This window comes from Athalia rosae, chromosome 8 (assembly GCF_917208135.1).
Source record: "Athalia rosae chromosome 8, iyAthRosa1.1, whole genome shotgun sequence".
Taxonomy (NCBI): domain Eukaryota; kingdom Metazoa; phylum Arthropoda; class Insecta; order Hymenoptera; family Athaliidae; genus Athalia; species Athalia rosae.
The window spans coordinates 4,821,707-4,842,211 of record NC_064033.1 but is presented as its reverse complement, the minus strand read 5'-3'; the positions used below and the strand labels follow the sequence as shown (position 1 = coordinate 4,842,211).

The 20,505-nt window shown below is 44.6% G+C and overlaps 6 protein-coding genes and 1 long non-coding RNA gene across 10 annotated transcripts; 4 read left to right on the top strand and 3 right to left on the bottom strand.

Moving 5' to 3' along the window:
- Positions 1–332: 332 nt before the first annotated feature.
- Positions 333–4,307, top strand: LOC105686734 (thymus-specific serine protease-like). Its single transcript, XM_048659409.1, has 11 exons — positions 333–595; positions 711–938; positions 1,019–1,203; positions 1,709–1,892; positions 1,978–2,026; positions 2,099–2,234; positions 2,305–2,371; positions 2,458–2,677; positions 2,752–2,884; positions 2,967–3,136; positions 3,435–4,307. The coding sequence occupies exons 2-11, from the start codon at positions 732–734 to the stop codon at positions 3,542–3,544; spliced, it is 1,461 nt and encodes a 486-aa protein (XP_048515366.1). The 5' UTR covers positions 333–595; positions 711–731; the 3' UTR covers positions 3,545–4,307.
- LOC105686735 (alpha-tocopherol transfer protein-like) lies at positions 3,691–9,456 on the bottom strand. Its single transcript, XM_012401838.3, has 7 exons — positions 9,314–9,456; positions 6,120–6,378; positions 5,827–5,986; positions 5,664–5,725; positions 5,390–5,583; positions 5,089–5,302; positions 3,691–4,967 (listed from the first exon to the last, which is right to left on the bottom strand). The coding sequence occupies exons 2-7, from the start codon at positions 6,292–6,294 to the stop codon at positions 4,765–4,767; spliced, it is 1,008 nt and encodes a 335-aa protein (XP_012257261.1). The 5' UTR covers positions 6,295–6,378; positions 9,314–9,456; the 3' UTR covers positions 3,691–4,764.
- A 219-nt stretch (positions 9,457–9,675) lies between these two features.
- LOC125502008 lies at positions 9,676–11,831 on the top strand. Its single transcript, XR_007279811.1, has 2 exons — positions 9,676–10,118; positions 10,193–11,831. It is a non-coding gene; the product is annotated as an uncharacterized LOC125502008 (long non-coding RNA).
- A 448-nt stretch (positions 11,832–12,279) lies between these two features.
- LOC105686248 lies at positions 12,280–14,885 on the bottom strand. 4 transcript variants are annotated; one of them, XM_012400896.3, is made up of 2 exons: positions 14,738–14,885; positions 12,280–14,587 (listed from the first exon to the last, which is right to left on the bottom strand). In XM_012400896.3, the coding sequence occupies exon 2, from the start codon at positions 14,558–14,560 to the stop codon at positions 13,100–13,102; it is 1,461 nt and encodes a 486-aa protein (XP_012256319.2). In that variant the 5' UTR covers positions 14,561–14,587; positions 14,738–14,885; the 3' UTR covers positions 12,280–13,099. The 4 variants fall into 4 exon arrangements, with proteins under 4 accessions (XP_012256319.2, XP_012256320.2, XP_012256322.2 ...); XM_012400897.3 differs by having other exon boundaries at positions 12,280–14,626; positions 14,738–14,868; XM_012400899.3 differs by having other exon boundaries at positions 14,734–14,850.
- On the top strand, positions 14,829–16,209 carry LOC105686508 (40S ribosomal protein S5). Its single transcript, XM_012401408.3, has 3 exons — positions 14,829–14,970; positions 15,351–15,723; positions 15,832–16,209. The coding sequence occupies exons 2-3, from the start codon at positions 15,358–15,360 to the stop codon at positions 16,114–16,116; spliced, it is 651 nt and encodes a 216-aa protein (XP_012256831.1). The 5' UTR covers positions 14,829–14,970; positions 15,351–15,357; the 3' UTR covers positions 16,117–16,209.
- Positions 16,210–16,356: 147 nt separating this feature from the next.
- Positions 16,357–19,301, top strand: LOC105686216 (ran GTPase-activating protein 1). The gene is made up of 5 exons (XM_012400854.3): positions 16,357–16,680; positions 17,011–17,439; positions 17,519–18,309; positions 18,375–18,596; positions 18,672–19,301. The coding sequence occupies exons 1-5, from the start codon at positions 16,563–16,565 to the stop codon at positions 18,888–18,890; spliced, it is 1,779 nt and encodes a 592-aa protein (XP_012256277.2). The 5' UTR covers positions 16,357–16,562; the 3' UTR covers positions 18,891–19,301.
- A 72-nt stretch (positions 19,302–19,373) lies between these two features.
- On the bottom strand, positions 19,374–20,474 carry LOC105686217 (peroxisome biogenesis factor 10). The gene is made up of 2 exons (XM_012400855.3): positions 19,872–20,474; positions 19,374–19,796 (listed from the first exon to the last, which is right to left on the bottom strand). Exons 1-2 carry the CDS (start codon positions 20,330–20,332, stop codon positions 19,394–19,396), a joined length of 864 nt encoding a protein of 287 aa, XP_012256278.2. The 5' UTR covers positions 20,333–20,474; the 3' UTR covers positions 19,374–19,393.
- Between the last annotated feature and the right edge of the window lie 31 nt (positions 20,475–20,505).

The window sequence follows — 20,505 nt, the reverse complement described above, 5'->3', positions numbered from 1 at the left end:
CAGCATTTTATTATGAGAAATATCTGTTTAATAATGCTTTTGGTTTTCCTTTCAGCATCCGAACATGAAGATGCGAAGAAAAGTGAAGGAAGAAGAAGTCGAAAATATCGGGGAAAAAACGATCCAGATCAACATCAGAAAGGCCGGAATAGGATGGTAATTATTCATCAACAACACATTGTGTATATTCGTTTATTTTTTCCAATTATACCCGTTGTTCATTAATGTAATATTTGTACAACAGATTCTCTCATACAGGGCTAAAAAATATCATCGAATAACGGTATCCTCAAGATCATGTAATCGCATCAACTTCACAAACAAACAATTCTTCATTTCCCACCAATTCAAATAGGACCAACCACATTAAGCGCAGGTATTACTGACATAGTTTGAACTAAGATCGCGATAGCCGACTAGATAGCGATAAATCTAAATGTTGGTGTAATAAATATTGTGAATTTAGTCCGTATCCGCCGAGTCGAAAAAAATACAAAAAAAAAAAGAATGGTATCAGATGGCAGATATTCTATCGTTAAAAGTCAGCTACTGAAGAGTTATCATTCAGTAATCGCTTGACTGAGGTGACTCTCGGGTAAGTAGACCTCTCTCTCCGTCGCTCCTAATTTTTTCTCAACTCTAATCGAAACCCCCATTTTTCCCCCTTTTCATGAATCGCTTTCGATTTCACAGGTCCGATCGTTCCCAAGAGCCCGAAAAACACAGTGAATATGAGCTCGACTACGTCTTGTGTACTCCTTGCGATTTGTATCGCCGTCGCGATCCCGTCCGGAGATGCCATCGGGATGCGCAGCCTCCGGGTCCAGCGGGGTCTTCGGGAACCGGTCGCCGCAAGATCGGCGAGGGCGCCGATTCTCCGATGGATAACTCAACCCGTCGACCACTTCAACACCCGAGACAACCGCACCTGGTCCATGGTACGTATACGCCCACGGTTTTACTCTGATTGTGGGATGAAATTTAGTCGGAAGGAACGAACGGAACTCTGTGTTTCCAGAGGTACTACGAAAACGACCAGTTCCTATCCGGTTCGAACCCACCGATTCTGATAATGCTGGGTGGCGAGTGGGAAATCACCACCGGATGGCTGCAATCCGGTCAAATGTTCAACATAGCTTCCGCCCACGGTGCGATCATGTATTACACGGAGCATAGATACTACGGAGGAAGCCGCCCCACGGAGTAAGGAAAATGTTTAGCCCTACGCTCCCCGTGTCGAAAATTCAATCCTGTCTGCTTCACAGCGTCCAATCGAACGATTCAGCCGCCCCACGAGGCTTGATTTCAAGCGTATTGCGAATGCCGAATTGCTGATATTGTTTTTTTTTTTTTTTTTGGGAAGAAAAAGTGGGCAGAGAACGTCGTTATCTGATCCGGTATCAACCTCCATCGCTTTTGCTCCGTTGCGATCGAACGATTAATTAGGAGTTAGTGGCTGGAATTTGATTTCTGTCGGATCGTAGATATCATATCTGAGGCTGGACAGATCTTCTATCTGCGAACGGGAAATCAGATCCGAAACTGTTCGCGCGTCAAGATTACGATAACTCTGTTGTAAAATCGCGACGATGATGAATTAGGGGACGATTCATGTCGCTCAGAATCGTTGTGAATATCGAAAAAAAAAAGGAAGAAATCCTCCTCTTCCTAACCGAATACAGATATCCATGTCGATTCTGTTCGCCAGGGACACGAGATCCGAAAATCTACAATACCTGAACGTGGACCAGGCGCTTGCGGATGTGGCGTACTTCATAGAAGCCAAAAAGAAGGAGAGGGGACTGGAGAGCAGCAAGGTCGTCGTTTTCGGCGGTTCCTACGCCGGAAATATGGCAACTTGGGCGAGGCTCAAGTACCCCCATCTCATTCAGGTCAATGATCGCCGATTATTCAACGCCCTCCAAAACAAATAATAAACCGCAAAATGCAGTTACCACATCCCTTCGTCCTTTACAGGGTGCACTGGCCAGCAGCGCTCCGGTATTTGCGAAGGCCGATTTTTACGGTAATAAATCTTACCCTCCGTTCTACAAAGACGCTTGCCGTCCTCGTCCTTGAGACTCATTTGACCTTCCAGAGTATTACGAGGTCGTTACGGAGGCCCTCCGGAGGAGCGACTCCCGGTGTCCCCTAGCCGTGAACCAGGCGTTCGAGTCGATCGAGGAGCTACTGCGGACCCCGAAGGGCCCCTCGAGGCTCTCCAAATTTTTCCAGTGAGTCTTATCTCCTTTTATCCCTCGAGGGCGACCTCGTTTATACCCCAGTTATTCCCGTTCTCTGCAGGCTGTGCGAACCTCTGGACGCAACGAACTCTCTGGACGTCTCGAGTTTCGCGGAAGCCCTGGCCTCGGTGAGTGCAGTCCAGTTATTTGAAACAATGGGAGGTGGTGCGAATCCCGCAGGAGCCGAATAAAGGTGGATATTAACTTGTCGCAGAGTTTCGCGGGAGTCGTGCAATACGACGAGGTCGATTCTACGGGGAAGACGGGCGCTGACAGGATATGCGACGTGATGACGTCGTCCGCCCTCGGGTCGCCCCTTCAACGCCTGGCTTACCTGACCCGGTTGACCTCGGACTGTCGGGACGTGAAATATCGCTCCACGGTCGAATTCTACTCGGCCACCGAATGGGAATCGCCCGCCGTCTCGGGCTCCAGTGAGTGAACATCTTCGGACGAGATTCGAAAAAATCGGACGATTTTTTGGAAAATTTGCAAAATTTTTCCGCAGTGCGTTCCTGGCTCTACCAAACCTGCGCGGAATACGGTTACTACCAGACGGCCAATTCGAACAAATCGGTTTTCGGGAGCCTATTCACCATCGAGACGTACCACGAACTGTGCAAGGACCTCTACGGGGACTAGTGCGTATTCGTGGGATGTTTTTTATTCCTCTCCACTCGTTTCCCTCCCCGATCGCTCTCTATCTCCAAATTATCGTTGCAGCTACACCCCGGCCCTCCTGGAGTCCGCGGTGAAGAGAACCAACATAGTTTACGGCGGTAACAATCCCGATGTGAGGAACATCATCTTCGCCAACGGAGATCTCGACCCCTGGCACGTCCTGTCCGTTCTCGAGGACGTCGGCCACTCGGCCCCCGCCATTGTCGTGCCCGGTAATGATCGTGTGAAAATTTCTCTAGCGAAAATGCGACGACCCGCGCGCGAATCGTGAGGGGATTTTTTATAGATCGAGGTGTCGTAACGATCGTTGCGCCCGTTTCGGCTCTTTTATTTCTAGTTTGTTGTTTTTTCGAGTATCGGGTTGCCGAACCAGTCGGCGGAACGGTTTATCTCGTTATACGTATACCGCGGATAGATTCACGAGCGCACGTTGCAGCTACACGTCGCGTGGTCTAGTTACCTAATTTTTTTTTTTTTACTCATCGTTTTTACTCTTATTCAATCGAACAGATTCCTCTCACTGCCAAGATCTCTACGGCGACGCGGCCACTGACTCGGCGAAAATGACCGCGGCCAAGGCCAGGATCCGAAAAATCGTTGGAGAATGGATCGCTTCCTGAACAATGTTTTTGCCACGCTCTACGCCTTCCGATTTCTCAACCGCTCGGCGTAAACAAACGGCAGTCGTGAGTAACTTGTTTACCTGTAGAGTTTGAATTTGGGGCAGGTCAAAAAATAACTATTATGTAACCGATTCAGGGATGTGAAGAGCATTATATATATATATATTTTGTATACTCGTACAAAAGTCTTGTGTTAGCGGTGTATGATAAATTTCAAACGGAGAAAAAATTGATGAAGAAAAACTGAAACATTTATCGCGGTGCAACGCTGCGATTCTAATTATCGCAGATTGTCCGCTATAAATGTATCATATACATATACGTAATTAACAGTCGATTCGCTTGATTAGAAAAATTCCTAATAACTCACCGGTGCGTGGGAAAAAAAAAAAAAGTTTTTCGACAAACAAATTTACATCGATCGTACATCGATATTCTATCTACATCTACTGCTATGTATCACGCCAACGATATCTATACATATATTCTCGCTATATACCTATGTACTTATAAAGATACTAATTTCCAAACTCTACGATGATCCTTCCGATCATCGTCTTTTCTTTCATTTTTTTCTCGTTAAACAATTTGTACCAATTTTGATTCTAGTTTTTTCTCACGTCTGATACCGCGACAATTAATCCTAGAAAAAGAAGAAAAAAAAATACAACATCTTTTAATAATAATAATTCTTTCAAGTATATTTATATTCAACACCTATAGTTATGTAAATCATCAACAGGTAACTTTAATTATTGTCTTTTTTTCGTATTATTTTTTTTTTTTCAATGTTTTTTTCAATCCATGTACCCCCTGTCACGGTTTATCCGTTCATTTTTGTAATCTGTGTCTAAATAATATTCATATCCGGTTACCTTTGTAAGTGCAGAGGTATGCGTGTGTGTGTAATGTGCGTTTACGAAGAAAAAAAGACTTTTGCGTGGGGTAAGTTCATATAAGTTCTGGCGAAGCAAGGCAATTCGTTTCGATTTTAAGAGCTAAAATAAGGTACGTACTATCGACATGATAAATTTTTATGACTTATGAATAGAGAAGGAAGAATAAAAAGAAAAAAAGAAAAAAAAACAACTAAGAGAGAAAGAAACGAAAAAACTATAAGTTTTAAATGTAATATGAATATATGTATGTATAAGTATGTATAAATGGGTAATCTGAGTGAGGTGTAAAAACTACGTAATTTGAACTCTACATATCATCTAATCTACTTCGAGTTTACGGAATGACCCGGTTATTCCCTGTATCGAATCGGTCGCCCCCACGGCCGAACAACCGAAGCCCTGCTTCAGAGCGGAAACAGCACCCTCCCTCGCTTTTTCGGAGAACATTTCCAAACGCACCCTCATCTTGTCGTGACTCAGAAGAATCGGTCGCAACGCGATCAGCTCCTTACGCCAAAGATCTGTGAGTGAAATTGAGAGAAAAACATCTGTTATCGGAAAATACTAGTCAACCCTACAGAATATCGAAGAGATCGACGTAAGGTGCAGGTTATAATGGCAATAGTTGATAAATTATCTAACCGATCATCTCCTTCATCGGCATGGTGCCGCCATATTCTTTCGGAAGCATCGTGGCGTCCATCTTTTTATTGAGGGCGTCTTCTATGCTGGTGTAGATGTTGGTTCGCTTCCTTATTTTCTCCGTTATCAAGGACATGCCAAAGTCGAGGGCAAATTTGACCGACGGATGCGCGTTGATTGCGTTTATCTCTTTGTGACGCATCGGGATCGTGCGCTGAAAGTGAGGTAATTGATAAATGAATAAATTTTCATTTCGACGATGACGATTGGATTGTTGCAGTCGAAATCGTTGGTAGCCTACCTCGCCGTTCTTCACGATGCGGACGGCCTCCTTGGGCGTGAAAAGTGTCAAATGGGGGAAACTGACCCCGGCACCGTCAGCGAAATGGACGAATCCCCGGACTTGACTCTCCTCGTCTTCCATAAGAGCCTCGTAAGTGATAGCGTGAATTCGGCACATGTCAGCGTTGTTGTACTTGTAAGGATCGAAAACACCTGCGCATGCATTTTGATATAGTATAGCGAACAGTAATTACCGAAGAGGAATGGGAACAAGAGAAATAATGCAAACCCACCTGGCCTGGCGACGATCACCCGACGTCCCTTTCTGTCACGTCCAGGAACTGCGAAGAGGTACCTAAGCAAGTAATCATCCCACCGTAGCATGAGATTATTGGCCTCGAAAATCGACCCTGAATTTTATTTACTCTCTCAATCAGCAGGGTCTGTCATACATACCCCAGCGATATCAGCTCCTCCAGAGTAGAATCCAAGATGTCCAGGTTGTTGAAAGCTGGGTGATAAACTTGTCTGAGAAGCAGGTACCGCTCGATAGCTTCCTGAGCCATGGGGACGCTGTACTTCTTGCATCGTAAGAACTTGAGTAAAAATTGAGAATCTAAAAAGGAGAGGGTGTCCCCAAGGAATGGATTACAGTAAGTTCAATCACACCGTTGCACCGAAATTTTTTCAGATTCAAAAAAAAACGACAAATCTGTAAACTCCCCAAGCTTTTACAGCCTCCCTCTTACCCATCCGACAGTTTTCGATCCTAGGATTCAGTTTTATCCAATCCCTGATCTGCTTCAGAGCCTGTTCTCTGGAATTCTTGTCCTCCCTCAACTCTTGCTTAGCAACCTCCTGCGTCTCCTCCGACAGAGTGCAGACGTACTCATCTTCAGGGGTAACCCACTCGACGGCGACCATTTTGTTTTTTGCTTGTTTTTTTGTTTTTTCTTCGTTCGTCGGAATCTCTCCGGACCCAGATGAAGCCTTGGCTAACAAACGACGCTGCAACGAATCACGCCTTTCAAATACCATCAACCTTCACGCTATTATCACAATTTGAAAATTGATTTATTGCAATTAAAAAATCATTTATCCGTCCACGCAGATCGGCGGAAGAAGGATTCATCCGGCGAATTTCGAGGAGGAGAGGAGTAAAAAACGTTCAAACTCGTCGGGTATGTGGACCACGGCCTGCGGAGGACCTACTTCCACGAAGTCAGTCGCACCGCGCTTACGACCGGCCAGCTGAACGCCGGTCAACTTTCACTTTCGTATCGTACGCGGTGAAAAACGAACGTGACGCGACGATGTCCCTCGGCCGATACGAATTCGGTGCGATAATCGAACGGGACGTCAGACGCTCGGGCTGGCACGCCGTAGTAAATAAACGAAAGGTACGATCGCAATGGCGTTAAATAAACGCTCGAAAAATTCACGAACAAAGGGCCTCGGAGAGGTTGGGATAACGGAGCGACCCGCGGTCCATCGACTTCCGGATCTCCGATGGCTCGAGGCGTCCAACTAAAGATCTAACGCTGACGGATATCCGCGGGCGCCGGACGAAGCGTTATTCAAAAGCCAAAATCTAACGGGCCCAGGCAGCGGAAGACATGCGGATATACCTATGTATTCGAATTGATCGGTGATTCGATCAGCGTTACGTTATCCCTGCGGTTCGGAGGCGCGCAATGAGTCGGCGGGTTCGTGCACACCTATGCGCCGAGTTACGATATCTAATGCACGTTAGAACCAGCGTGAATAATAATCTCATAACCGTGGAGGCTGATATAATATCTGTCGATTGTGAAATTGCGCAACAACTTTCTCCCCCGTTACACAACAGGTTATACGTGTACGCGCGTAAACGTATACGTGTTTCCCTCTTCAAACGATCCTCTTTCCGTCTCTTGAGGCGTTGAGAAAATAATAATAATAATGAAAAAAAAAAACGAGGACATCTCCGAAAAGTTTTGGCGGTCCTTTGTACGTAAAGAAAGACACGTAATGTCACTTCTCGCTTAATTTGAAAGTAAGAGTGACTGCGTTTATAATTCGTCAAAGTCTCTTTGGAACGTCACGGCCCTATCTTCTTCTGCGATTATATCCATTTTTAATTTCGTCATTCGTACGACTTTTTTTTTCCCCACCTCTCAGGCCGAGCGTCGACCTACTTCCGGACGCCTACTTCGCTCGGAGACGTTATTTAATTTCATTTTTCCTCGACAAGTAATTTCGAGGTATTCGTACGTCCGTTTTAATTTTTTGTTTTTTTTTTTTCTATTTTTTCCTTGTCTTTCGGTTTATTTTTTTCCACTTTTGTGCGGCGCAAGTTGGATGAGATCTTCTTATTCTTCTTCTTGTTCTTCTTCTTCCGGGTGGCGCAACGTCGCCTGCAGCTCCGATGATGCCCTTTTTCCGTAGATTACGGTGGCTCTCGGTTTACCCCCTTCGTGAAATTACGTCACATTCGTTCACCTCGCTGCAGTTAGCTCACGATTAGACCAACCATCAACGTTGACCCGCTCGCTCCGAGCACCACCTGTATGTGTACGTATTTACGCCTGCGGTTTTCCGCTACTTTCTATGCGGAAGTTAATGTTTTTTTTTTTCACAACCGCCTCACCCCGAAACGCCCTGAGCCCTGATTACTTCGGATTCCGACCCATTTAGCTACTACGGCTGTAGCGAAAAATTCGGCGTTTTCAATTTTTGGGTATCCGGATCGATGGATCGGGGATGGAAAAATTTTCTACACCTTGTTTCGCAACGTATAGACGAAATCATTGTTACTTCTGCTTCGATTTTCCGCAGGTATAAATCGAATAGTTTTATTTCGTTGGTGTATTATTTTGTTTTTTTTTTTTTCAACGATTGACCGCGAATCGCAAGGTTACATTCGATAACTGTTACGTGTATGCAATTATGTAGACGAGACCGTGAAGTAAATATCGTTGAGGTAACGTGGATAAACATTTTCGTTATTCGTTGCACGATTTTAAAAAAAAACTAGTCGTTCGCCGATGTTTAATATACATGAATCATCTCGATTTAAATGACTCGTGATCGGATTGACGAATGAATTTTCGAACGTCATTCCCTCGTATACGTATGTATACGTAATAGTAAATTAATCCGGTGCGTGGATACGATATCGTTCGATCGTGAGTATTAAAAAAAAAAAAAAAATAAAATAATCGTAATAAATAAATAAACGATATTCTGCACCCGCGGCGTTTGTAGATTCTGTACATTAATCTCCACCGTTTCGTTCGATTTTGACACTCGAGATTTTTTTTTCTTTCTCGTTTATTTATTTATTTTTTTTGCTTTCTTCAAATTTGAATATATTCGTAGCGGTTACGCAAACTATTTAACGACCGACTGATACGGTTATTAGCATATATCTACATTGCGTTAAATCCATGCCATGAGATAAATTCATATCTGGGTTATCGTCGAACACGAGACTCCGCTGTTTTCGCCCCCTCGTGACCCGATTTCGGTAAAATATTTGAAAAAATTTTTCAAAAATAAAGGGAAATTATTTTTTTTCTTCGAGTTTGAGAAAAAACAAATATTCCGCGACGGTCGAAGCGGAAGTGCGTTATCGCCACCTCGAGATTATAAATAGGAAAGAATGAAAATAAATAAAATCACTCGTAAAAAATGAAAAGAAAAAATGAAGCTTACGTTATTTTCTTTCTCTTTTTTTTCTTTAAGAATCTTGAATTTCACTTTTCATATATTTACAGATCGATGGGAAATAACGGGGGGTCGCGGTTACAAAGCGACGACGACGACGAAGAGGACCCGGCGAACAACGCCGAAAAACAAAGGGGGAAAAAAAAAAACTAGAGGGAAAAAATGAACTCGGGATCGCACTCAAAAAACGTAAACTTCCTTTAGTTCTTTTTTTTTCCTTTGCTCGTTCACCTACCTTGGCCACACGCACTTTGACTTTGGAAGCTCGTCGTAGCGAGTAGGAAGCGACTGTTTCTTTCGCGGGCACGCCGGACTCCTTTTATAATTTACGCGACCCGCCACCTTTCTTTCTTCCTACCTTCGGGCAGGGGGAGCGATTTTTACGCGCCGTCGAGGGGAGGACGCCGAAGCGCGTAACTCCGCACACGCGGCTCTCAAACGTTCGCCGTTTTTTTTCTCCCCCTTCGGACTGCGACCGGATTTTACTCGTCCGATGCCCGACCCCGTCGAGCTTACGTGTCCCTGATGTCGTCGTTACATATGTCCGGGCGAACCCCCGCGAACCCCCCGTTGATTCGACATAATAACCGCGCTTTTCTCCACCGCGATCTATCGTTACATGAAAATCTAATAGGTACTACTGTAACCGCTCACGCGATCCACGACCTCCGATTCCCATCGTCTTGCATAAAAATCTCCGCTCGCATTTTCTTTCAGACGATTGGGAAATACGAGCGTGACGCGCCCGACGACGACGCCAAAAAAGACCGCGAGGCTCGTCTCCTCTGAATTTGAATAGTCCTTAAATCATTACCCTCGATTGAAAAAACAAAGGGGGGGAGGGGGAGGGGGGGGGGGGTGAAGAAGGGAAGAAAATGAGACAACGGAGTGGGCCGACCGTGCGAGAATCGACGATGCGATAACGAGCGATTCGCATCGGTGAACGAAACGCGGAAATGCAGTCGGAATTTCGCAAGTCCGAGCCCGTGTTTCGAAGACGACGGAAATCGAGGAATCGAGGAAATCGAGGCGACGCCGAGGTATTCCTGAATTCCCCGTAGTAGGGTCCTTCCTACCGTCTCCAATTTTTCCATTTCATTTTATCATATTTCAGGAGCGTTTTGCGCGGGAGAGTCCTGGAACGTTTGACCGGAAGTGAGGAGCCGATGGCCGATCCGACCAAGTGTGTCGATCAATTTGTACGATTCGTTTGTTGTAAATACGGAGAGAAATGCGAGCCGGCGCAGGTTTCGTCGAAGGTAGCGTTCGGAAGGGGAGTGGTCGGTGGTACAGTTGCGGTAGTTGTAACGTTGGGTTACACGGTGCCGAGAGATAGACATAACTAAAACCGAATCCCATCCAGCGGTGCGGGATGCTAATATCGCTTCCTTTTTGTTACGTTACAAATATATTCCAGAGCCCGGTGTGTTACCTAACGATCATAACATTAGAACCGTTGGATGTAATATACATTTCGTGTTCGGAGGCACGGAACCTGAGCGTTTAAAATGTTGCGGTGAAAGTCCGCGGCGGACCCATCGCTAAAATTCTCATAATAATGTAACCGCGACGTTAGAATTTTCGCGCGTTATATTTTTACGGTATCGGGATCGGGCGAGGAGGGCGAGAGAAAAGAGAAAAAAAAAAAGGAGACGAAAAAGCGGAAAGCGAAATAAAATGGAAATGAAAAAGAAGAAATCGGCGTACGCGTATACCGAGGCCGATTCTCGAATCGTCGCGGACCGCGGTGATCGGGGAGGTAAGAAGCGGAAAAAACGTACGGGCGACGATCGTCGCAGAAAACGCATTGATATCACGATGCTTGCGCAATAAAATCGTGCCTCGCATCTCCGATAGTGTTCGGTTGAGGGCATCAGACGTACGTACGTAGGTACGTCGACAGTGAGGCCGAGCAGCCGTCGTCGTCGTAAATTCGAAGGATAATTTACGACGTGGATATCGAAATTAATGTGTCGGGGTAAACGGGAGCGAGCGATCGAATTCCTTCCATCTTCTTTTTATTCAAGGGCGCGTATCGTTCGTCGCGTTACGTGAGACGCGTGCGTCCCTCCGAAGAATTGTAGATCGTATCCTCGATCTCGCGCGTCGTCTCGTCCGTAAGAGTAACATTTAAATTTTAAACGATGAATTTTATAACTGGATTTCGGCTCAACACATAATGCTCGAACAGTACGCGACCCGCCGCGTAATTGTAGGTCCCTTTCGAAGATTTGAACTTCCGGGGGCAAATACGCACATTCTGCTCCCAAGTGGAGGGGGCAAAGTGCGTGACTCCGCTGCCCGCGTGTCTTCCAGTTCCAGTCTATGAGACGATTACCTGCGTTATTCAACCTCGGAATTGCGTTATTTTTTATTCGTTTATTAATACGCTTTTTTTCTTTTTCTTTATTTTTTTTTTTTCTTTTTTTTTTCGCTTGAATTTCAACGAGTGAAAGGTTCACGAGGAAGATACGCGACGCGCACGACTGTGCGTATGTAATTCCTTTCCGCACGCGGTCCTTGAAAATCCTATCGAATGATCGCGTAATTGTCAGAAGCTTCCACGGCAATAATTCATATTTTTCAACTGCACAATTAACTCCACGCCACACGTCAATTCGGATCCCTGCCGACTAACGGTATTGAATTATACATCGGATGCGCACGGAGCGCGCGAACGTTATTAGGAGTTGAAAACGAAAGCGGCGAAAGAAGAGAGAAAATATAAAAGTAAAAAAAAGAGAAAAAAAAAATAATACGTTAGGAAATAAATCAGAAAATTGGTTGACTAATCGCGAACGGGAGGAGATGATCGCCGTTATTCACCAATACACATGGTCGATATCCTGCACCGATTCAAACGACGTATCCATGCGGGCCAAGGGCCATTTGCATGTTAATTACGAACGCGCGACACTTCCCGAATTTTCTAGTTTTTTTTTTTCTTTTTTTTTTTTCTATTTATTCCTTCCTTTTGAAATCACGTTCCTATGACCTAACCGTCGAAATTGCGGAGGCGCGGGCCGCGTTGATTTGAAGAAAAAAAAAATTAATTCACAACGTCGTCTTGCAAAATATTTTTCCAACTCGCTTGCGGCGTGTGGACGAAATGATTGAATTTTCGCACGATGAAAATGAAGGGAAATTTATCACAATATTGTTCAATATCGTAGGGTAACAATTTTTCACAAACAATGAGGATAATAATAATAATAATAATATTTTACCAAAAACTTCTACATAGGTACATAGTATATAGAAATTGTACGAAGTAATTACTAATTTAGATTTTATAAAAGAAACTTTGGACGAGAAATTGTTTTTTTTTTTTTTTTTTTTTTTTTAATCGCAAACAACCGGTCATTTCTTTGGGTAAAAACATTAACGTACTAAATTTATCCAACCCGCACACGTACGTACGTACATACGTTGGACCGATAGGTATACCGAAAATTTTAAATCATGTAAATGACATCACAAAGTTGAAAGTTGGTCTATGCGATATTTCAGATTAGCTTATGAATCTACGCTAAAATTTAATTGAGCAAAATACTTGAAACTGTTTCCTTTGAATAGCTGCGCGCTGAATGACGATGAAAGGTGATTAAAATTTAGAAAATTACCCTGTACTGTTTTTAGGTACAGTGGTACAATAAAGTCGTACCATCGTTACGAGAAACTTTGATACCCGTGAGCCGAAACGTCTCTCGTCTCCAACGATCAACGATTATTATTTCTACTCCGTGAAACGGTTACGAGAACGAGATCATAGCCACACATTTTTGGCGATAAGAATTTCATCTCCGGGTAAAAACGAAAGCTAAGTATGTGGCGATTTATTTTTCTTTGTCAAGAGTTATATTTTTATCACGATCTAACCGGGAAGTGAATAAACCCTAATCTTACCGACTAATTTGGTACCCTGAATGTATTTTTTTTTGTTTGTTTTTTTTTGTTTTTTTTGTTTTTCTTATCAAATATAGACGGCAGTGCAATAATTTTGTAAAACAGCGAGGTTCGCCTACAACAACTGGACCTTAGCGTAGGCCCCTTTGCATCCACTGTCCGCTGTACGGAGACCGAGCGCAATGTCCTCAATTTGTCTCGCGGAGAGGGTGATGTTTCTGTGCGTCGCGGCCTCTGTTATGCATTTGGCGATCGCGTCCTCGTCTAGGGGATCGAACGCGACGACCTCGACTTCGACGTTCCTGTCCCGGTAGATTCCCTCGATTTCGTCGGTGCTTCTCGCCGCGTTCGTTTTGTGTTTGAGATCGTCGTCGGTCTCCTGTATGTTTATCACCTCTATTACCAAAACGCAGCGATTTCCTGCGACCCCCCTGACCCTCTCGACGAATCTGGCCGCCTCCGAGATGTCCCTGTTACTCAGGTTCTCCAGGACGAGCAGGTTGCACCCGCACATAGATAAAACGCCCGATACGTGCCGCAGACGCGATTCCAACGGCGGGATGTACTGGAATATGTTGGTCTTCTTTGGGAAATTCTCTTGGATTATGTGCACCGCGTAAGATTTACCGATTCCGGAGCCCCCGATCAACGCTATGACCTTGAACTGGCTGGAATTCAGCTCCAAATGAGAGCCGAGTTCCTTTATCGCCCTGGCCTGCCCGAAGATCCGGGCTTCCATCTCGGAAATTGCCCCCGTTGGATCGAAACTCTGAGCGCAATCTCCGGCGAAAAATTCGTCCCGTGCCACGCAGACGCTCGTCACTACAACGGCGATTGGAAATAAGATGAAAAACAGCATCTGCCAGAAGTAGAAAATTGTGGTTCGTTCGCCTTCGGGCTCGTCAGGTTTTTTCTTGGACAGAGATCGCAGTTTCGTTTTACTCTCCACGTATTCTGGCCTCTCGACAAACTTCTGGGCCGCCTTTTTATCCTCCACCCCCTCTTTGTTGGTGACAATCGTTGCGTCCGAAGAGGCTTCCACTACGTTTGTTAGCTTAGACTCTCGAATGGTTGGCCGTCTGTAAGATCCACATATCGAAGGCGCCACGTCGGTGTCCGATGAATCAAACTCTGGTACCTTTGCTCTTTGTACATTTTGAACGAATGTTTCCAGACACGCTGGCTCTGTGAAACTGATCTCCTCGATGTCCATGGGTTCTTGACTGCGGTTCGGAGATCCAGAGCCTACCATCTTTATGGACCTATGATTGGACCATCCGATCGTGCTCAGAGTTCGAGACAGGGGAACGAATATATCCCAAACCGCGCCGCTGAAATGTGCGTTATTGCTAGCCGATAGTTGGGAGACTCTTATTCTCCTGGCGTAACAATTGTCTTCGTCCCTGAACCGTTTGACAAATGTGGTACAGCTAGTGATGCTGCAAAGATCATTTGGTATGGAAGAACTTTGGAGAAAAATCTTCGATGCTATCAGAGCTGGCTTTGCGGGAGTTATTACTTCATCGGTGTTATTATTTTCAGCTGGTAGTTTCAGAGCGGCAAAATGACTCTCCATAACATTGAGGAGGATCTGAAACGCTTCCTGCAACAGACACGTCAACCAGACATTGGTTGAGATAACCTGTAAAGTCATCGCACTTTGGTAACATCTTACTTCCGATATTCTGGCCCGGAATACCCCTGCATGCATTTTCACGGGGCATATATTTGAAAATGTCACGTTTTTACCTACGTTTTGGTCTGTGTCAACGTAAAGCTGCTTATTTCGTTGACGTATCCGATCTCAATTGAATTTCTAGGACCGCTGGATTCAAAGCAGACGGCGCCGATGCAGACCGGATCCGAAGTCGTTACTTGACGTATTCACCGCACCAGATCAGCGCCAAGATGGCATTAAGTGTCATGGCCTTTTCCGGTTCACGCTAGCCGCAACGAGGACGTGAATAAACGTAGGGGTTATTTCGGGTAAGAATTAAGTGATATTTGGAATGCAGTTTCGTTGCCGCGAGGAAAAGAAAGCTCTCGAACTCCGACTGTCAACGAGTCCTTAAAGTTGTGGTTAAATCCACCTCGATTATCTGCCACTCGACTCCCCAGTGATTTCTATAACCATGTGGACACTCGACGTGTTTTCATTTTCTCTCACGCGACAAGCCCTACGTCTGCGACGTCAAAAAAGTTCTTCACCTCAACCCATTCTTATGTTAAAACAACCATCCCATTCTCACACCCCGTCGACGAGTCCGGTCGCGATATTTACTAGCGAACGAAGCTGAACCTAACCATTCCAAATTAGTTGTGAGTCAAGGTTTTTTTGTGGTTAAAATTTACCTCCTTTCTTTTAGGTGAACCATGGCGGATTTAGAAACGTTTGACGATGTTGTGATCACAAATGTGGACACTCTGCCGGTAGCATTATCGGCAGAGTTGCCAGAGATCAAATTGTTCGGTCGTTGGAACTGTGACGATGTTCAGGTCAGCGACATGTCTCTTCAGGACTACATTGCGGTCAAAGAAAAGAACGCCAAATACCTGCCTCATTCCGCCGGCAGATACGCCGCCAAACGATTCCGTAAGGCTCAGTGCCCCATTGTCGAACGTCTCACCAACTCTTTGATGATGCACGGTAGAAACAACGGCAAAAAACTCATGGCTGTGAGGATCGTCAAGCACGCCTTTGAGATCATTCATCTCCTTACCGGGGAAAATCCCCTCCAGGTAGAATTATTGTTTCTATCAAAAAATGCTAATCTCATTAATGCTTTGCGTTTCATTCATACAATCCACTCGGATTAAACAATCATCCAATCGAATTTTGGTATTAAGGTCTTGGTGACTGCCATCATAAACTCTGGACCCCGTGAAGACTCCACCAGAATCGGTCGTGCTGGTACAGTACGTCGTCAGGCGGTCGATGTGTCGCCTCTGCGACGTGTAAACCAAGCTATTTGGTTGCTGTGTACAGGAGCGCGCGAAGCTGCTTTCCGTAACATTAAGACAATCGCCGAATGCCTGGCTGATGAGCTTATCAACGCCGCCAAAGGATCGTCAAACTCCTATGCTATTAAGAAGAAGGACGAATTAGAACGTGTTGCTAAGTCCAACCGATAAACAGCACATCTTCTCAAATACTGCTTGCGTATCGAATTCAGATTCAAAATCGTACACAGGTGGTTGTTTAATAAATAAAAAATCGAAAAATAATCTTGGAATTCTTGTGTAGTCCAACGTTGAGTTGAAATACCAATCTTCATTCAACGAAATTTTCCATATCCCTTCCACCGCTCTTTTTCAAACACAGCCGGTCGACAAGTTAAAGCTTATTTCCGACCCCATGTTGGAATTAGAATCATTCGAGAGTTCGCCTTCTAGATCATTGCTTAGTTTTTCTGGTTTGTGCTTCGTTTCCCGCGATTTGAATCAAGCGGTGGTCTGTCAACCGTAGTCAACGTGTTGTGTTTGTAACGCGGCGTTTTGTGGAAAGTTACTCATTTCTAATCGCCCGTTTTTTAATATTAACTGTTAGTAAATAATAAAGGTTTTAAGCTTTTTACGCGATGAGTTCATTCGGTTTCAGTGAGATACAAAAACAGCTACAACAGGCCACTGAAAAAACGTGCCAAACTGGCGTCTCTTTCAATGGAAAATCGCTCAAACTGAACAGCGAAAATGATGGTAAGGATATTTAAAATAATTAATAATCTTCGATGATTTCTCAACTTCAATAGCGAGGCGACCGTTAACCTATTTCCATTTTTTCGGATTTATCGTAACCAAACATTCAGCTTTGGGCCGGGATATGCCACTCGCTCTAGCCGCTCTGTCCTTATTTCGAAAAGATACTTAGCTGCCTCAGCTCAATATTCGCTTCCCTTATAGAATTTGAAAACACTGAAATCTGTACGAATTTGACTTAATGCACAGATTCAGGCCTTGCCGCCGCTGATCACTTAACCAATCTTTTTAGTGTGCACATTTTATTCGGTTTTTTTGTTATCTCCGTAGCTGAAATTGTGGTCAAAGCTATCCAGGAATGTCCGAGCCTGGAATACCTGGATTTGGAAGGAAATACCTTAGGTCCGGATGCGGCAAAGGCAGTTGCAAATGCATTGGAGAAGAAAGGCTCTTCTTTGAAACGAGCCCTCTGGAAAGACATGTTCACCGGGCGCATGAAAACGGAGATACCACTCGCCCTGGAATACTTGGGAGCAGGACTTTGCGTCGCCGGAACACGTCTCGTCGAACTTGACCTCAGCGACAATGCTTTTGGTCCCATCGGAGTTCGGGGCTTAGCTATTTTGCTGAGTTCCAGTGCATGCTACACCCTCAGAGAACTGAGGCTAAATAATAACGGCCTTGGTATAACCGGTGGAAAAATGTTGGCCAAAGCTCTGCTCGACTGCCACGCAAATAGTTCTAAAGAAAATCCCGCAGGTATATTTCTCCAACCATCTTCACGATGGCCCTTGCGATTCGATCACATATTGATTTTTTTTTTCTTCGGTCCGTGCAGCACCTCTAGCCCTGCGAGTTTTTATCGCTGGACGTAATCGATTGGAAAATGAAGGAGCCGAAGCATTGGCTGAGGTTTTCACACTGCTCAAGACACTGGAGGAAATTTCCATGCCACAGAACGGGATCTACCATAGAGGCGTCAGCGCTCTGGCAAAAGCATTTTCGGCAAACCCGATGTTGAAGATTTTGAACCTAAATGACAACACAGTTGGACCGAAAGGAGCGCGAGCCTTAGCCAAGGCTTTGCCGAACCTGTCAGAACTGGAGCGTATTAATCTAGGAGATTGCTTACTCAAGACACGTGGAGCAATCGTTCTAGCTGAAGCCCTGGCGATAGACGGAGCGCAACCCAATCTCATAGAACTGAATCTAAGCTACAACGAGATCGGAGCTTCCAGCGCAGACGCGATAGTCGCAGCCATTGCGAATAAACACGATCTGGAAACTCTGGTGTTGGACGGAAATACGTTCGGCCAAAAAGGGAGACGCACTTTGACCGAAGGTTGGCAGACCAATGCCCGCCAGAAAGTGTCGTTTGTAGCAACCCTCGAGGAGGACGAGTCGGAGAGCGAGGAGGAAAGTAAAAGTGGAAGCGAAAGCGAGAATGACGATGAAGACGAGAGCAGTGATCAAGAAGCCAAAACTTCTGAGACCGAGAAAGAGGAGGACGAAAACAAAGAAAAAGATTCTAAAGAAGTCACTGTTCAGGACTTTTTGAAGAGTCCATCCGCCGAAAATCTACTTCGACTACAGGGCGATAAAATACAGTTGATCTTGAAGCACGCCGAGGTAATTTAACCTTAGACAATAATTGTAATCCGGTAATTCATTCGGTCCTGACAATTCATTTCCAGGGTTCGGACAACGGTGAAGAGGAGAGCGAAACATATATAGAGGAATTGGTCAAATCTGTAATGAAGGTATCATCTTTATGTTCGAGTGGCTATATGGACGCGAGGATAGAAGCAGAACGACTCACGGAAGCACTCTACACAGATCTCTTTGCCTTTGCCACGACGAACGACCAAGTTCCCCGACTGAACAATGCCTTGCTAATTAATTTGGGTTTGATTAAGGTGATTGTCAGTAGGTTCGTTAGACGTATGACCTCGAAGGTGATCAAATGACCGATGAATTTCTAAAAATTATAGAGTGAGAACAAGGCTGCTGGACGCATCGACTGGAATCTCGAGGGGTGTTTCAAAGCGCTGGAGTCGATGAGCCTGAAAGAATTTTTCCTTCCCCAAACCGTGGACACTTTGAAAGTGTTCATTGAAAGGCCCGCGAAATCTGGGCGGCCCTGGGCAGACCCATTCCAGGAAGCCAAAGCTTCGCTCAAAACAGTTCTCGATCAAATACGGTCGACTTAATCAACCCGACGGTAGAAGCCCATACCATATCCATGATGTAAGGTACCGATGTTAAATATTTATTGACGATTGTTGAGAAGATGAAAAACGAATAAGACTTTTTCAATCATATATTTTTGTGGAATCGAACGTCGATGAATTTATACCTTCGATTCTGTCCATTGAGAAATTTTGATAATGGTGAGTCCAAATTTGATGTGTGCCTAACTTATCCGTATTCCGAGTCCAGTATGTCGGTTTGAATGTTGTGGTCAAAACCGTTTCTTCTTCGTTTCCGTTTTGGAATGAAACAGATTACGGGATATTGATTGAAGAAATTTTTATATTTAATAATAAAAATATATAATACACAGTCGTTCTAGTACTGTATCGTGATACAATATAAAATTCCTAACATCAGTCATATCACAATTATTGACTATTTTTGTCGAACACATCACAAAATATCCTCATAACCCTTATATCATCCATAATTGTACTAATTGAGCAATGAATTTTCATGATTATAAGTAGACTTGCATGATATCTTCAGTGAGCTGTCTGCACAGAGGACAGCGCAAGGGGTCCGAAAGTGATTGCGTACATGTAATACAAAGACACAGGTGTCTGCATGGTAAGAGGCACATCGATCTCCTTTTTTCAAAGCATATAATGCACAATTCAGTCTCTTGAAGTTTACAGTCGTTATTCCTCCGTCTCATCCTGGTTATTGTGGCACTTCTTTTCATTTGCCTCCAAGTTTTGCTCGCCCATGCGCTGAATAGCCTGGGAGCCACGTTCTTGATCTTATAGTACCACTGGGCCACCGACCTCGTCAAGCTCGCAATGGCAAAAATCAGGCCACACACCACAACGAGCCCAACCAATGTTTCGAGGGTATGCATATTTGTGCCGCACTCCTTCAGCCTGGTAGGGATAATATGAATGTAGTTTGTTCAGACTCTATTTTAAATAAAAATCCAAACCTTGACATCTACCTACCTCATCAAAGCATACTGAGAAAAGGAACCAAATGCCTTAAATAAATGCAGCAGTGTGTCTAGAGAGTAAAATAAAAACAGCACAGGCAAGGACAGCAGGAACAGGCAGCTTGATCCCAGCAGGAGAATTAGCTTGTGTATCGACTCTAACAGGCCGCCGACTAGTGCAAAGGCTGTCAATATGGCTTGGCCTGTGACTGCTGCTACGACATAAGCAATTTCATACCCTGACTGGACACCGGAACGAATAAGCTCTTGCACAGTACACACGCATTCCTGAATGTCCTGTAACCAGAGCACCGACCCCTCATAAACTAAGGTACTGAGGGAATTCAAACTTTTGACAGCGCTAACTAGCATTTTAACCGACGAAATGCCGGTGTAAACAATAAATTCGCCGGTCCGATAACTCGCTGATAACCACCATCTTATTGCTAAAATGATTCCGGAGAGACAAGACATTTTTCACTCAGTTCTCGAGAGCACTCAAACGAGATTCGTATTCACTTATCACATTATTAAAGAGCTGTACCAGCAGAGTGAGTAGGGTTAGAAATTTGTATTGATACAAAATACGGAAGACCGCTGCCGCTATGAATCCGGTAGTCGTATCGTCCAATCATTGGGATCCAAGC